We start from the raw sequence: 14,298 nt of genomic DNA on the forward strand, positions 1-14,298 counted from the left end.
ATTAGTATGAGTATTATAGTATTATGATTTATGACTTTGATTGTTGACCTAATTTAATTACTGGGCTCCCTTATAAATAGTCCAATTTAACTAATCTATTTTATAAATATAAATGAATTTGTATTAAATTAGATTAGTTAATTAGTTGACCCAATTTAATTAAATAATTTTAATTAATTTAATTAAATATTTTTTTAATTCTATAAAAAATTTAAATAAATTTAACTAATAATTAATTGCTTAATATGAGTATGAAATATAACAAAACAACAGTTAACATTAATAATTAAAAAGATGCATAAGACAGAAATCCTTTGAATAAAAAATACTAGACAAGACAACTACATAAAATAAAAGTAGAAGATAAATATTTGTGGGAGCAGTACAAATTTTGAGTTTTTAATATTATTTATGCTAGTATGTTTAAACACTTAGATTACGTTAGTAAGTTGCACGGAGTAGCATGTTTTATGTAATTGTGATATAAGTATTTGAATCTATTTTTGTTTTAGTTTAAATATTAGAGTGAACTATAAAATTAGTCCTTACGTATGACTGATCGAATGCTGGAGGTACCTATATTTCAAAAAATGCACCAGACACCTCTACGTATGAGTATAATATCATTTGAAGTCCTTTTTCACTTTTTATGGTCTTTCATGCCCTTCCCACCCTCATTTTTTTCCAAAATGCCACTCCAAGGGTATTTCAATCTTTCCATATTTCGTAGTTCACAAAAATATTGATATATCTAAACATCTTCTTCTTCTTTTCTGAAATTCACATCTCATTTCTCTCTTTGTCGCCCTTCTCTCTATTTTTCTTATTTGTTTGAAAGTAATTAGTGTTATCTTTGTCGTTCCTCTTCTTCAATGTCAACCCAGTCGATGAACTTGTCAAATGTCTGCAAAATTGGTTGCAGGTGGCCCAGATTTAACTACGAAAAGTGTTGGTGTGGCAACAAAGCTGATTTAGAAATTGTCTCTGATTCAAGAGAGTGGTGAGAGTGAGAGTGAGAGTGAGAATGTTAGACAAGGAATGTTGAAGAAGGATGGAAGCTTAGTCTTATTTTAGGAGGGAACGAAAACCTCTTTGCATAGTAACTGTGAATTCTACACCAAAACATATCAAATTATCTCCCTGGACACACTGTCTTAAAGCATGCAGTCAATATCCCAATTCAAAAAGTAATGATGAAATATTGTAAAGACTGAAATGCCCTTAGTGGCATTTCGGAAAAAAAGGGAGGATGAGAAGGGCATAAAAGACCATAAAAAGTGAAAAAAGACTTCAAACGATATTATACCCATACGTAGAGGTGTCTGATGCATTTTTTGAAACATAGATACCTCCAGCGTTCAATCAGCCATACATAGAGACTAAATATGTAGTTCACTCTAAATATTATTATACTACTACTCTATTTTGCATAGTGTTGTGGATATGGGACTAAGCACATGAATAGTGTGAGTGCGTAAAATTTATGTGCCATTCCACGCACTAGATGATGCCCATAATGTTAGTGTCGGGTTTGAAATCCTTTCGCCAAAACAAACAAACAAATAATTGCTTCTCTTGTTTTAATCAACTGCAGCAAATATCAATATGACAAATTGACAAACTCAAAGGGTGTTGCCGAGTGGCATAAGACTCGTCCATCCGTAACGTCAAGGGATTGTTCCTGCCTTTAAGTATGGAGCAACACAACTTATAATCTATCGACTCCAATCTATACCACAAACAATGTAGTACTTCTTCCAAACCAAGGTATAACTAATTCCAAGATTGCTATGTTTCTTTGCTCAAAATATAATCCACCGCTTCTTCCACTGTGTCAACCACCTGCACATTACCATGAAACCACATCAAATTACTGTCACCTTTGGTGAAAACATACATTTACTTAAGGGCATTATACAACATGAAATTGAACTTTAGAGAAGATGTACCAAATCCGCGGGATATAATGGATGATTTTCCTTCCCTTTGAAAACCCCCGTCCTCGTCAAGATCGAGAACCAAGGATGTCCCGCCTGCAACCATAAACCATGTACTATTATCTAACAACATCTGAAGAGTTGGAAAATTAGCAAGAAATTTGTTTGCTGGGGAGAAAACCTGACGAGCTCCGTTAATGTCAACATGGGGATTATCTCCTATCATGTATAGCGTCTTGAACGGATGTACTTCATTACTCTCAACAGTTGTGCTCAAGGGTGCAACTTGCATTAGCACATTCTCAGCATTCTTGAATACAGATGGATTTGGTTTCCCATAGGATGTATAATCCAGAGGATTAGAGTACATTCTGAGCAATCAAAGAAGATCTCCTTAGAGTGTAGATTAGCAGATTTATGATTCTATTATCTGAATAAATTGGCAATATAAATCTATGATTTAACTCTATTTCAAAGCATTACCTGTTGTAGATGGATTCTAAAGCAATCCTGAAAGCACCCATGCCAAAACGCTCAGTCGGAAATAGACCCTACCTTTGGAAGCAATTAGTTAGTAAAGTAACAAAATATAGTTAACTCAGTAATATAGGTTAACACATAGGTTAACACCAGGCTTCATGTGTAGAAGGCAAACTAACTTGATAGGAGAGGTCGTCATTTGCAAAATACACAGGTGGTTGGCTGGAAATTTCTCTTCCAGGAAGACCTCCAGTGCTCAAAATGTCACACAGAACCTGAAATTGAGGCTATATGCTTAGACTTTGGGGGCTCTGCTCGAAACTAACAAAGTCCCAACAAAACTAAAAGAAAGTTACATGTTTAATTAATCTGTCATAGTAGAGGATAAGTTTCGTTCATCACAAAAGGATGGGTTAAGTAACAAACCATTTACCTTAACACTCAAAATATAGGCCTCGTTATCTAGAACAGAGCTGTTAACAATATTTCTATAAATTCCAAACAAGGCTGTTCCTCTGCAGGCTTAGGGCTAAACCCTATTTACTCCTATAAGAGTAAGTAGTTCAAAGCCGTCTTGTGATGGAGATAAAGTTGTTTCTTGTATTGAACTTTATGTCACACTAATAAATGGCTATGACTACATTATTTAGTTTGATAAATAATAAGTAGAGCCCAGGGCAGAAAATCATTAACTCAAGAGAGTAACTTTTATAACGCAGTTTACAAGCATAAACTTGTACTCCATTTTTCACTTGTATTAGAAGTGGCATGGTCAAGATATGATTAACTTATTAAAAGATACCTGTACCTATACCACGTAACCCTATTGGTATTCGACAATTCGTCACCCATGCAAGAGTGATGGAGCAGGATTCTATCCCCAACCCCTACCCCCAACTTCCGAAAAGAAATATGGTTACCTTTCATTCGTAAGACAGCAAAGATTTGGAGCAAAACTGTATCATGGCCTAAACTCTTTTCTAACCAATTACTCTATTAAATAAATTTCATAAAGCTAACCAAGCCATAACTGAAAAATGAATTGTATTCTTTTGTGAGAGGGTGAAAAAACGCGTTCAGATAGAGAAACACCTGAATGTCCCTGCTCCAATCAACAGAATCACTAACTATGAAGACAGCTTGCACTCTTTCTGAACAAGGATCAACTTTCCTGTGTCTGCTTTTCCAATAACCAACTTGTTGCTTGGACCAATTTTTAAATTTCCCCAGTGGGTCGATATGCTCAAAATAAGATGCATATTCATCGATGGAAAGAACATTTCTGAGAAATAATGGGCGTAATTAAGCAACACAGAAGAAGATTAGGCCACATTGACAAAATATGCAAGAGCAGATAACAAATGCATGGGAAAGCTTACTTGAAACCATATTCAGACATCACCGCAACAGGTTCACCTTTGCCTACTGCAATTACGAGATCATTTTCAAATCTGCAGAAAGAAGACTGATAAGCGAGAGCTTTATTCACTGAATCGTGAAAATCAAAATCTACTTTTATGATTTATCTCAATCTACTATATTCTCATGGACTTTTTCTCCAAGAACTTAATTGGCATTTCATAAGAACCAGTACTTCCAGTAAATGGATATGTTACACTAGTGTCAAATAATTCACACAATTGTGCTAGCCACCTTGGCGGAGCTGAAGTTGTTCAAAACATCTAATGATTTATAGCAACATGCCATCCGCATGGTTTTATGGAGAACAATCTATTCAACCAAATACAAAATCATGTCATATTAACCGTAGGGGTGAGTAGATTATAGAGGAAGCATTGCCAGAAACTAATCATAACTTCATTAGAATGTTCAAATATATTAGATCAATCAGAAATACGGTTAATTTAGTAGAAGAGGAAAACAAATTGCTAACCTAGAGAGAGAATGACTTCATGACTCATGTATCTAACAAGCAGGATCTAGTTCACATTCTTTTATATTCCTTCAAGGCATATGATGTTATTTATCAATAAAAATATCTTAAGAAACTGTGCCCAGGGATAATTTTTTATTTAGTCTCAGAGACTCGCCATCTCCATATAATATCAAGCAGAGTTTTCCCTCCAATGCTGACTTGTGAGAGTGAAGCAGTAGTTTGAAACAATATGTATAGTAAGATGTTTAAAACATTTTACCAAAGCGATAGACTCTTGACCTCTTGTAACACTATCTATTTGAGAAACAGTCAGTATATAGACTCAACAACAAACATCCTAAAATGAAATACGTAGATAACCTCTTTGCAAGCTGCTTGAAAGGCGAATGCCCCTGTATAACCTGCAATGAAATTAGGCAAGAGTTGGCCTTCTAACAATCAGGGAAATAAAAAATTCATGAATGTAAAATTAACTTCGACTCACCTGGGAGGCCGAAATAGGGACATTCAGTAATTTGCTCAATTCTGTAGCCCTTTCGGATTCAGGAACACCACCTCCTGTGAGTAGCTCATAAGTTTAGAAAACGAACATCATAAAACACTTGTCAAATATAAATCTGAAACAGGAAATCCCTTTCTCATTGAATCATTCAGTATTTTGTTGAATAAATCATCAAAAGTGAACTGAACCGGTGCTTGACAAGACGAATATACAGCATAATAGATCATACAACATGTAAGTTTTAGGAAAAAAAAGGAAAACTGATATACTTAACTAAGTCTACTAGAGCCCTCTCAGTAGAAAAGCTATACAATATACTTACTATTTAATTTTGAATTGCTGAAGGTAATACTCACCGTTGGTCAAAAATACATAGGGTACTCTCAGATTACCTGCAATCAGAAAAGAACAAAAAAAAATCAAATAGCTAAATCAATTTCTTAGCAAAATAATATACATTGCACTCCTATACTATCAGAATTCAGTTACCAGACTCGTCGTATAATCTTTCCAAAGCCTGCGGAGAGCCGCCGACGGGAGTTTCGCCACGCAGAAGCACGCCGTCAATGTCAAAAGCAATGCCGAAGGAGGAGCTTCCGGGAAATCAACAAGACAAAAATAGTATGACAATCAATCTCTCTTTTAGTAACGAACATTTTCATGTTCGCGAATATAAATCAAAATTACCGGCGATGAGATTGGGAGTGAGCCTGATCGGAGAAGAAGCGGCCATTGGCGGCGATTGAAAAAACTCTACTCCGATTGTGGCGAGAAGTAGAAGCTTTTGTCAGAATATGAAGAAATTTCATTTTTTTTCCGTTTCTCTTGTTCTACCACTGTTATTAATTGATGCCTATAGATCTTATATGCCTTCACCAACAAAATCAGAAGTTATTCAATCTGACTAATGATTGAAGGTCTAAAACAATTCCGTAAGATAGAAATAAATTGTTTTATTGGTAAATCATTATAAGCTCCTCCTCTATGAAGCATTTTCATTTTCGGCGACTCCACACATTCTTGTTCCTCTAACACAATTCGTAATATGCACCAAATATTTAAACGAAACGATTGCTCCATTAATAAGTTAATATACTATCAGCCATTTTTTTTTTACTTTTTGTCCAAATTGTGGGTCATATTTTATAAATAGAAAATCACATTCCATCATAAAGTATTTCTAACATTTATACTAAATTCAAACCTTAAAAAAAAAAAAAAAAACTCAAACCCTAGCGTATATATTATACTATCAAATACAGTAGTAATTTTACTCCATCCTCTTTAAAAGAATATTTTCTACAAAATTGTAATTTTACTATATTATTGTATGATTTTACTCACAAAATTGTAATTTTACTTCAACCTTCCAAATAGGACGATTTTCTACATTTTTTGGATGGACGCATGTGAGTAAACTCGACTTTTACGCCCGATGATGCAATGAGTAAATATTTGTTAAATTTTTATACACGATGAACTCGATCTACTAAACAAAATTCACTATTCCTACAGTGATGTGACACTCATTTTTAACGATGAAACAAATGAAGTTCTAAAATTGTTAAGACACCTTATGTCTATGATCATATATCCCCTCTGAAGAAAAGAAGATCCATGATCAGAGATTCAGTAGAATAATCTAAGAGCATCTTTATAGACAGAATCGTCGTATCACGCAGATGAAGATTAAGAACAAATTGAGTAACTATGAAAAATATATCAGAAAACAAACCACATGAGTGACCAACAATTTTCATTATGATACTCAGCAAACAACAAACCGCAAAATCAATTACAACACGAACAATTCTTTCGATTTTCCCTTACAGGATTGTTGGAGTTCCCCTTCCCGACATCCGATATTTTCTGAAGACAGATATAGGAATACATCTTATACAAAACCATAAACACACTTAACAAATGCAAATCTCCTATCTACACTAAGCCAAGACAAACAAGAAGCCGTAAAAACCAAGGAAAACAGATGTCATGACTATTCTGGGTTGAACTTGAGAGACTCCACCAATATTAGCTCCTTTATGTCCTCTTCACTTAAAGAGGATTGTTCAAAATCAAACACAAAGGGAGAAGGGCAAGTAGGCTCCTCGTTGATCTCATGGAGACTTGATAAAAATGGATGATTCAGTGCTTCCTCAACTATAACCATATAAAACCACTAATCAGCAACGAGATGAATAAATGATTAAAATGATTAAAATGCTCAAAGTACAAGAACAACCAGTCTCACCAGAAATACGTTTAGCTGGATCAAATACTAGCATCCTCCCTGCAAGATCTATCGCGACAGGGGATACACCTTGAAACTTCTGAGAAAAGGGTTGCTTGGGTACATGAGGAAGCTGCTTGATGTACCTTTGAGCATTCTCACTCCTTAAAAATCCAAGATCAGAATCTTCAGGGGAACCCAATAGCTGTTCAAAAATGTAAATAGAAAAGTTAAAGCTTGAGTTTCATGTCCTAATTTATTCATAAACTAGGGAAATATATATAGTGCCTGCAGGAATGATAATTTTTTTTCTTTCATCTTGAAATGAGAACAAAATAAGTTTTAAAGAACATGATAAGGTTGCTTTAACTATGGTCCAGGGAAGGTACCTCAGTTATCAGCCCCAGCTGCTGGATGTAGTCTTTGCCCGGAAAAAGAGGTTCTCTTTTAATGATCTCCATCAATATGCAACCAACTGACCACATATCTATTGCTGCAGTATACTCGGAACAGTTGAGTAATAATTCAGGAGCTCGATACCATCGGGTTACAACATACTCAGTCATTAAGTCTGTCTCTGTGCTGGTTCTTGCAAGTCCAAAGTCACAAATCTTGAGATCACAGTTAGAATTCAGGAGTAAATTGCTGGGCTTGAGATCTCGGTGGAGAACACCAGCTGAATGTACATATTTAAGCCCCCGCAGTAACTGATAAAGGAAATACTGCCAAAACCAGACACAGGCAACACATTAAGCAGTTATTCATCAAATCAAGCAAACATGCACTTCATAAGATCATTCTAAGGTATCCCAAGCGAAAGAATCATCACAGGGGATTCAAAAAGGTAAGTTTCCTAAGGAGGCATATTTTTCCAGTTATGATTTCAAAGTTGTGGTTTAAGATGGAGAACAGTAGTTTAAATGTTTAATCCACACAAAAAATCAGATTAGGCATAGAAGGTTGTAAAGATGATATTTAGTAGTATGATAAAATACATGATCCTTCTGTTGCTGCCAATGTGATTTTAATACAAAGATACATGAAGGTATGACTCAACCCATCCGCTGATCCAATTCAAGAAGGCAAAAAATTCTCTGGGGCAATAATAATGTGGTATTGAGAAAGGCAAATGTTTTCTGGGAAGGGAACACATATGTTAATCAATAAAAAGGACCTTGAGCAGATCACTATATCTTAGTTGCACCAACAGCAAACAAAAACAGGAATTTGTACTTGCAGCAGGAACAAAGTATTGCTGATCATGAATCATGATGCACTTGAGAGAAAGGGGGGAAAGAAAGGAGGAAGATATTCAAAGAAGTTTATACAGATTGTTGATAACACAGTGCTGTTATCAGTTATCACTCAATAGAATACCATTACACTAGTAGTGAAACACTGCAATCATGCAAATTACAGAACTATAAAATACGCAAAAATAAAAGATCACTATATGGCTTATGCGTTATTGGATCAATCCCAGAAAACATAATGAAATTCATTTTATTTATCATTCATTAGACCTTCATATAGATACATTGAGAACAAAAGACATCCATGGGACCTAATACAGAACAATAGAGGAGCGTTAGTCAAATATCCATTGGGGAACCAAATAGTAAAATCATGTCCTGCAGGTCAACATGTACCGTATGCAGTTTATTTTATTTTAATATCATTCAAGGCATCAATCAATACCAACTCTTCTAAATTGATTTATAGTCTTTTCATGCCCTCTCACTAGCATCTCACTGGAAGATATAGGCATCAAATTTGAGTCTCATACCAAGCTACAAAAAACTTTAATAATCCTGAGCGCATAATAATTAGAATAACTTAATATAATTTAGCAATTTAAGAAGTTGATGCGCTTAAAAATCAACGGATAAGAGGCAAATAACCAAATGATAATGCTAACCAAAAGCATGAACTCACTTGGCAGTGATCTTCAGTTAGTTCCTGTGTCGAGCATATTATCTGGTGCAGATCAGTATCCATTAACTCATAAGCAATGTAGACATCATTAAAATCCGCTTTATCTGGTGGTCGAATAATATCCTTAATTTTGATAACCTGCAAACAGTAATCAACAAACCTCATACTTAATGAATCCTCGAAGCAGAGACCTAATAAATTAACACAGCCGAAACAAAAAAAAATTCCAATAAACGATTTACATTTTCATGATCCATGTGTGTAAGCAGCTTGATCTCGCGCAGAGTCCGCTTTGCATCAATCCTGTTATCGAAAGCATTCGCGATTCTCTTAATCGCCACCTCCTCCATCGTCTCGGCATTGGTAGCAGAGCTGCGGGGAAGCAATACCACACCAAATCACACAAATCACTAACGGAAAAAACAAGCACAGCAGAATTGCGGAAATTGAGTTTACCAAACGAGACCGTAAGCGCCGCGGCCAACGGGAGTAATCGGCGGTGCGTATTTGGAGGGGACCTCGAAGAGGTTGCCGAGGACGTTGTACTGAATGAATTTTCCGCCATGGATTGGAACGCCTTTTACTTGGACAGCTGAAGCATTGGATTCGATTTCGTTTTCGTTTTCCTTCTCCCTTTCCATTTCGTTTTGCTGTGAGACTGTGGGAGACTGCAAATTTGTTAAGGAGATTTTGGAGGTATGCGAATTTGAAAGCTCAAGTGCAAGGGGGGAAAAGAACGGGAGGTGGGGAAGGGGTTTAGGGATTATCGAGTGTGGAGGGGCCTTTTTTTTCGCAAATTTGAAATATTCTGCCCCCATCCCCTCTCATTCCACTTTAAATTACATTATTATTTGTTGTTTCAAAATTCTAATTCCCCAAACTACCTAAACCAATAATTTACGGAGTACTAACATAAGGTGAGCAAAATTAGAAATCATATTACTAGAAAACATATTTATTTATGTTTCAACAGTTTTTATAAATAAATTGAGCCAAGACCAAGACCATGAGCATTGCAATATGCAGTTTTTATTCCTTGTTTTAGGCTAGTTATAATGAAAAAATAAATTTCAAACAGCAATGTCACCATGTGAGGAAATGAAAGTGGTCGAAATAAAAAACATTACTAGCATTAGATCATCTCCAATGGAGGCTAGCGGATCGGCTAGCCTATCCGCTAGCCTCCATTGCGACCGGCCAGATCGATTTCGGCTAGCTCACGCCGATTCACGCGATCGACTAGCCTCCATTGCAGCCTCCAAAATCGGCTAGCGACCGGCTAGCTTTTTTTTTTTTATATATATATTTTTTAGGTATTTTAATTAATATGTAATTTTTTTTGTATTTTAATTAGTTATGTAATTTTTTTTGTATTTTAATTAATTATGTAAATTTTTTTGTGTTTTAATTGATTATGTAATTTTTTTTGTATTTTAATTAATTATGTAAATTGTTTTAGGATGTAGTACTTTTTTTTTAATTTACATAAAATGATTGCATTTTTTCGTATTTGTGTCGTAAACCATATTTGTGTGAATGTAATTTTATGCACGGTGATAGATTTTTTTATGTATTTTTTTTAATTATGTAATTTTTTCTATGTAATTTTTTAAATTTAAATAAAATTATTGTAATTTATTTATTTAATTTTGTTTATTGTGGCTAGTCCTAGTGCTAATCCAATTTCTTGTTCTGATGACGTGGAGGATGAGTTTTTGGCTAGTTTATTACTAGCCTATTGCCATCGGAGATACTCTAACATTTTTATACTGATTGAAATTTGCAACACCAGTGGGGTAGCATTACTTGTGATTATTTTAAAAACTGCATTCTGTAGATGGATCCAACAATCCATATTTCAATTATTAATTTGTCTACAAAATTGGCTTTTGTCAACAAGTTATGCACTGTTTTTGTCCTTTTAATATAGTAACAAAATGGTAGAGGAGTATAGTAGTAGTACTAGTATTAGTACAATATTTTTATGAGAATATTCAGGGTAATATTCGACTATACGTACGGTCAATAATTTCCCCTAAAGCTAATACTCCCCCGTCCCCCATTAGGAGTAGCACTTTGACCGGATACGAGTTTTAAAAAATATAAAGAAAAGTTAGTTGAAAAAAGTTAGTGGAATGTCCATTTATGGTAAAAGTGAAGTGCTACTCTTAATTGGGGACGGACTAAAATGAAAATTAGTACTAACTCTTATTCGGGGACAGAGGAAGTATTTGGAGTACAGTTTATACATGTTAATATGTCATAATTTATCGTTGAACTATAGAACTAGAAAACGATCTAATCAATCATTCCCAGAAGCATATATTTTATTTTTTGTTATCCTAACATAAGACTGTCAGTAAAATTACCATATCATGAGTATCAATATATCATCAAATGTGAAGTGGCATCATTCATGTAAAAAAGCTTGCTAGAAAGAGAATCTTATTTATGAACAAAACAAAGTATTTAAAACAAAACAAGGTAATTAATCTCATATTGCTACAAGTAACATAACCACCGCGGCTTCAGCTTCTCAGCTGCAACTCGAAGAAAAGAAAAAAAATGGAAGTAAAAATTTGTACAAAATGGAGATGGAGCGATGTGTTGAGTATCCGTCAAGTATCTGTATAATGATGAGGTGAGATGGAGTTGGGAGTTTGAAGAGGGGTTGTACAAGTGGAGGTCTCTCCATTACCTCCTGTGTTGCTCTCCCACAACAACCCAGCTGCTGATTTCATCATACACTTGAAGATCTTGCTCTTGATTTGCCCTCTTCTCGGTGGAGGGCTGTAATTTGGCTTACAAACATGATTTGGGGCCTTGTATTCCATGAGAGAGACAAAAGTTCAAACAGAGGAAATGTTACTCTTAAGTCTTAATGAATGAATAATCAATAATGAGGTGTGTGGGTTGAAGACTCAGAGACTGAGCGTGTGTATATATATTCAAATCCTTTGACTTCAAAAAAATTCTTGGGCTCCAAGACTGATCTGATTGGCCATTGTATTTAAATAAATTTCAAAACAGTAGTAATATCTGACATGTACTCAATAGTGACTCAACAAAGTCACCAAATTAAGAAGATAAAACATAGAAAGAGAAGGGGGTATAAATATTTATTCATTTTTAATTATGGGAACGGATGATCATGTTTAAAATTAGCCCAAACAAAAAAAGACAAAAAAATGTTTTAAGTCGCAACAATCAAAGTATTTTGTATGTACAATCTCATAAGCTCGTATTCATAGTTCAGAGTGAAAAATTAAAATGAGTACTATGATTTACATTAGGAAATTGATATAGGTATGGCTATCAAGACCAGAGTTGTAGTCGGCCGGTGATGTGGAGTCTTGTGTGAGAGAAAGAGGGGAAAACACATTAGATATTAGGAGTAGAATTAATAGGTCAAATCTTGTGCACCAAGATTGGAATCAAAGTGGGCTCCATGCATGACACAAGTGTATGTATATCAATATCTGTAATCTGTTAATAGTACTACTGCATTAGTAAATCTGGAAAACATGGAATATTTATTAAATTGTTATCACTGGATTTTTGTGGTGGTTACACACACTACAGGAAATAACATTCTACTGACTACAGTTGAATGTTATAGTATAATACTCATTCCCTCCTTATACCCGATGTATTTATACACTGCAGCATGTTATCACAAAAGATAGTTGTCATAACAAATTTTATCTATTATGACACGACATAAACAGGTGTCGCAATAGTTAGCAACTTAGCATGGTTGCAAATTGCAATGCAACTGATTATGGATTTCTGAGTTCTGATTATGAATTTCTGAGTTCTGATTATGAATTTCTGAGCTCATAATATATGTCAAGATTCATAAATACTAACATATACTATGCATTCTCCTTTATTTGCATATAACTACAAAATAACCACTGGGAAATGAGTGACCATAACAAAACCAACCACAACAACTCATCATTCCATCACATACTAAAAAAATGATATTTTTACAGCAATCTCTGGATAAATAGTATATAATAATAAAACAAAAATAAAATAATAAAATTAGACCTATGTTGTAAATTGTAATTTCTCCATGAAACCAATAAATAACCATTCACCTATAAAATTAAATTGTGAAAGCTAATTAAGTTCTCTTTGAAAATCTTGGTGGGAAACTAAAATTGGAGCCTTTCTCCGGTCTTGGTAGCCGCTAATCCGACAACCGATTTCAGGACAATCTTGAACATCTTCTTCTTGATCTCTCCTCTCGGTGGCGGAAGCGTCTGATTTTTCTTCGAAACATACTTGTTTCCATAAAACTCCATCTTGATCAACAAGAATTTTGTAGATGAAAGCAGGGGCGTTTTTGCTTGAGCAAGAACAGAGGTATACAGGGGAAAACAGGGGAGGGAGTTTGTTGGATAAAATTGTTGAATAATTGCGGATTTTATAGTGAGTTGTATCCAAGTACTAATATAAGTGGCAGTAGGGACTTTCGAATAAATTCTGGTACTTGCTTTATACGACTTGTTATTTTTGAGACAAAGAAATACGTACAAATTTGAAAAAAAATAAAATTGGTTATGAAATACGATATGTAGTGCAATAGAAATCATGCTTAATATATGTCTTACATTTATTTTATATTCTGGTCTGATTAAAATGATTAATCATGATATTGAATTTATGAATGTGTTAAAATTTATTTATTACGTTTTAAAACAAGATTTCACAATTCATGCTGATGTCATAATTACAAAGAACCAAGTCCCAAAAGAGAAGAGTTGGAAGTCACCAAGAATATATTGAGCTGGAAACAAAAATAGACGATAATAATAACAAAACATAAATGGAGTAAGTGTCAACTTTTCATTTACAGTGAAATATTCTACTTGGACTTTGGCGGTTGCCGCCAATTCGTACACGTGATTAATAACATAATAGTATAAGCAAACAATTAAGCATAAATGAAATGAGCAATTATAAACATACTTCTAGAAATCAGACTTTATTGGAGGAGTATTAAATTTCAGCATAGAACGGGAAATTATTCTGAAATTTCTTAACAATTTCGTACTGGCCTCATCGCTATTAAGAAGGGTTTAATCTATTGATAAAATGGCTAATTTAGGACCCCTCTCCTTCAAAAAATATTTAGTTTTATTTAAAATGGTGAGCAACATATATTACATCTTTTATAAAATTTCATAGAAATGGTTTTTATGTATATCAAATTTTATACTGCATTAAAACATAGCTAAATGAAAGTTATTGAGTTCACGAATAACCTGAAATCACACGTTTTATTCATGAAATTGAAAGTATAAGA

At 34.3% G+C, this 14,298-nt stretch overlaps 2 protein-coding genes across 2 annotated transcripts; both read right to left on the bottom strand.

The window, feature by feature from the left end:
- Positions 1 to 1,557: 1,557 nt before the first annotated feature.
- On the bottom strand, positions 1,558 to 5,824 carry LOC125187682 (uncharacterized protein YKR070W). The gene is made up of 12 exons (XM_048084307.1): positions 5,504 to 5,824; positions 5,306 to 5,409; positions 5,173 to 5,208; positions 4,799 to 4,872; positions 4,675 to 4,715; positions 3,797 to 3,868; positions 3,510 to 3,699; positions 2,597 to 2,692; positions 2,421 to 2,488; positions 2,119 to 2,308; positions 1,950 to 2,033; positions 1,558 to 1,842 (listed from the first exon to the last, which is right to left on the bottom strand). Exons 1-12 carry the CDS (start codon positions 5,623 to 5,625, stop codon positions 1,789 to 1,791), a joined length of 1,131 nt encoding a protein of 376 aa, XP_047940264.1. The 5' UTR covers positions 5,626 to 5,824; the 3' UTR covers positions 1,558 to 1,788.
- Positions 5,825 to 6,555: 731 nt separating this feature from the next.
- On the bottom strand, positions 6,556 to 9,783 carry LOC125191063 (mitogen-activated protein kinase homolog NTF6-like). Its single transcript, XM_048088525.1, has 6 exons — positions 9,438 to 9,783; positions 9,224 to 9,353; positions 8,982 to 9,119; positions 7,436 to 7,768; positions 7,068 to 7,251; positions 6,556 to 6,976 (listed from the first exon to the last, which is right to left on the bottom strand). Exons 1-6 carry the CDS (start codon positions 9,620 to 9,622, stop codon positions 6,813 to 6,815), a joined length of 1,134 nt encoding a protein of 377 aa, XP_047944482.1. The 5' UTR covers positions 9,623 to 9,783; the 3' UTR covers positions 6,556 to 6,812.
- Between the last annotated feature and the right edge of the window lie 4,515 nt (positions 9,784 to 14,298).

The sequence above is a fragment of the Salvia hispanica genome, chromosome 5, assembly GCF_023119035.1.
Source record: "Salvia hispanica cultivar TCC Black 2014 chromosome 5, UniMelb_Shisp_WGS_1.0, whole genome shotgun sequence".
In the NCBI taxonomy this organism is placed as follows: domain Eukaryota; kingdom Viridiplantae; phylum Streptophyta; class Magnoliopsida; order Lamiales; family Lamiaceae; genus Salvia; species Salvia hispanica.

Coding starts and splice junctions, on each gene's coding strand:
- LOC125191063 (XM_048088525.1), bottom strand. CDS start 9,622: ATGGAAAGGGAGAAGGAAAACGAAAACGAAATCGAATCCAATGCTTCA. Junction 9,354..9,437: donor GGCGCTTACGGTCTCGTTTG/GTAAACTCAATT, acceptor GCTTCCCCGCAG/CTCTGCTACCAATGCCGAGA. Junction 9,120..9,223: donor CACACATGGATCATGAAAAT/GTAAATCGTTTA, acceptor TACTGTTTGCAG/GTTATCAAAATTAAGGATAT.
- LOC125187682 (XM_048084307.1), bottom strand. CDS start 5,625: ATGAAATTTCTTCATATTCTGACAAAAGCTTCTACTTCTCGCCACAAT. Junction 2,693..3,509: donor ATTGGAGCAGGGACATTCAG/GTGTTTCTCTAT, acceptor CCTCAATTTCAG/GTTCTGTGTGACATTTTGAG. Junction 2,489..2,596: donor ATGACGACCTCTCCTATCAA/GTTAGTTTGCCT, acceptor TTCCAAAGGTAG/GGTCTATTTCCGACTGAGCG.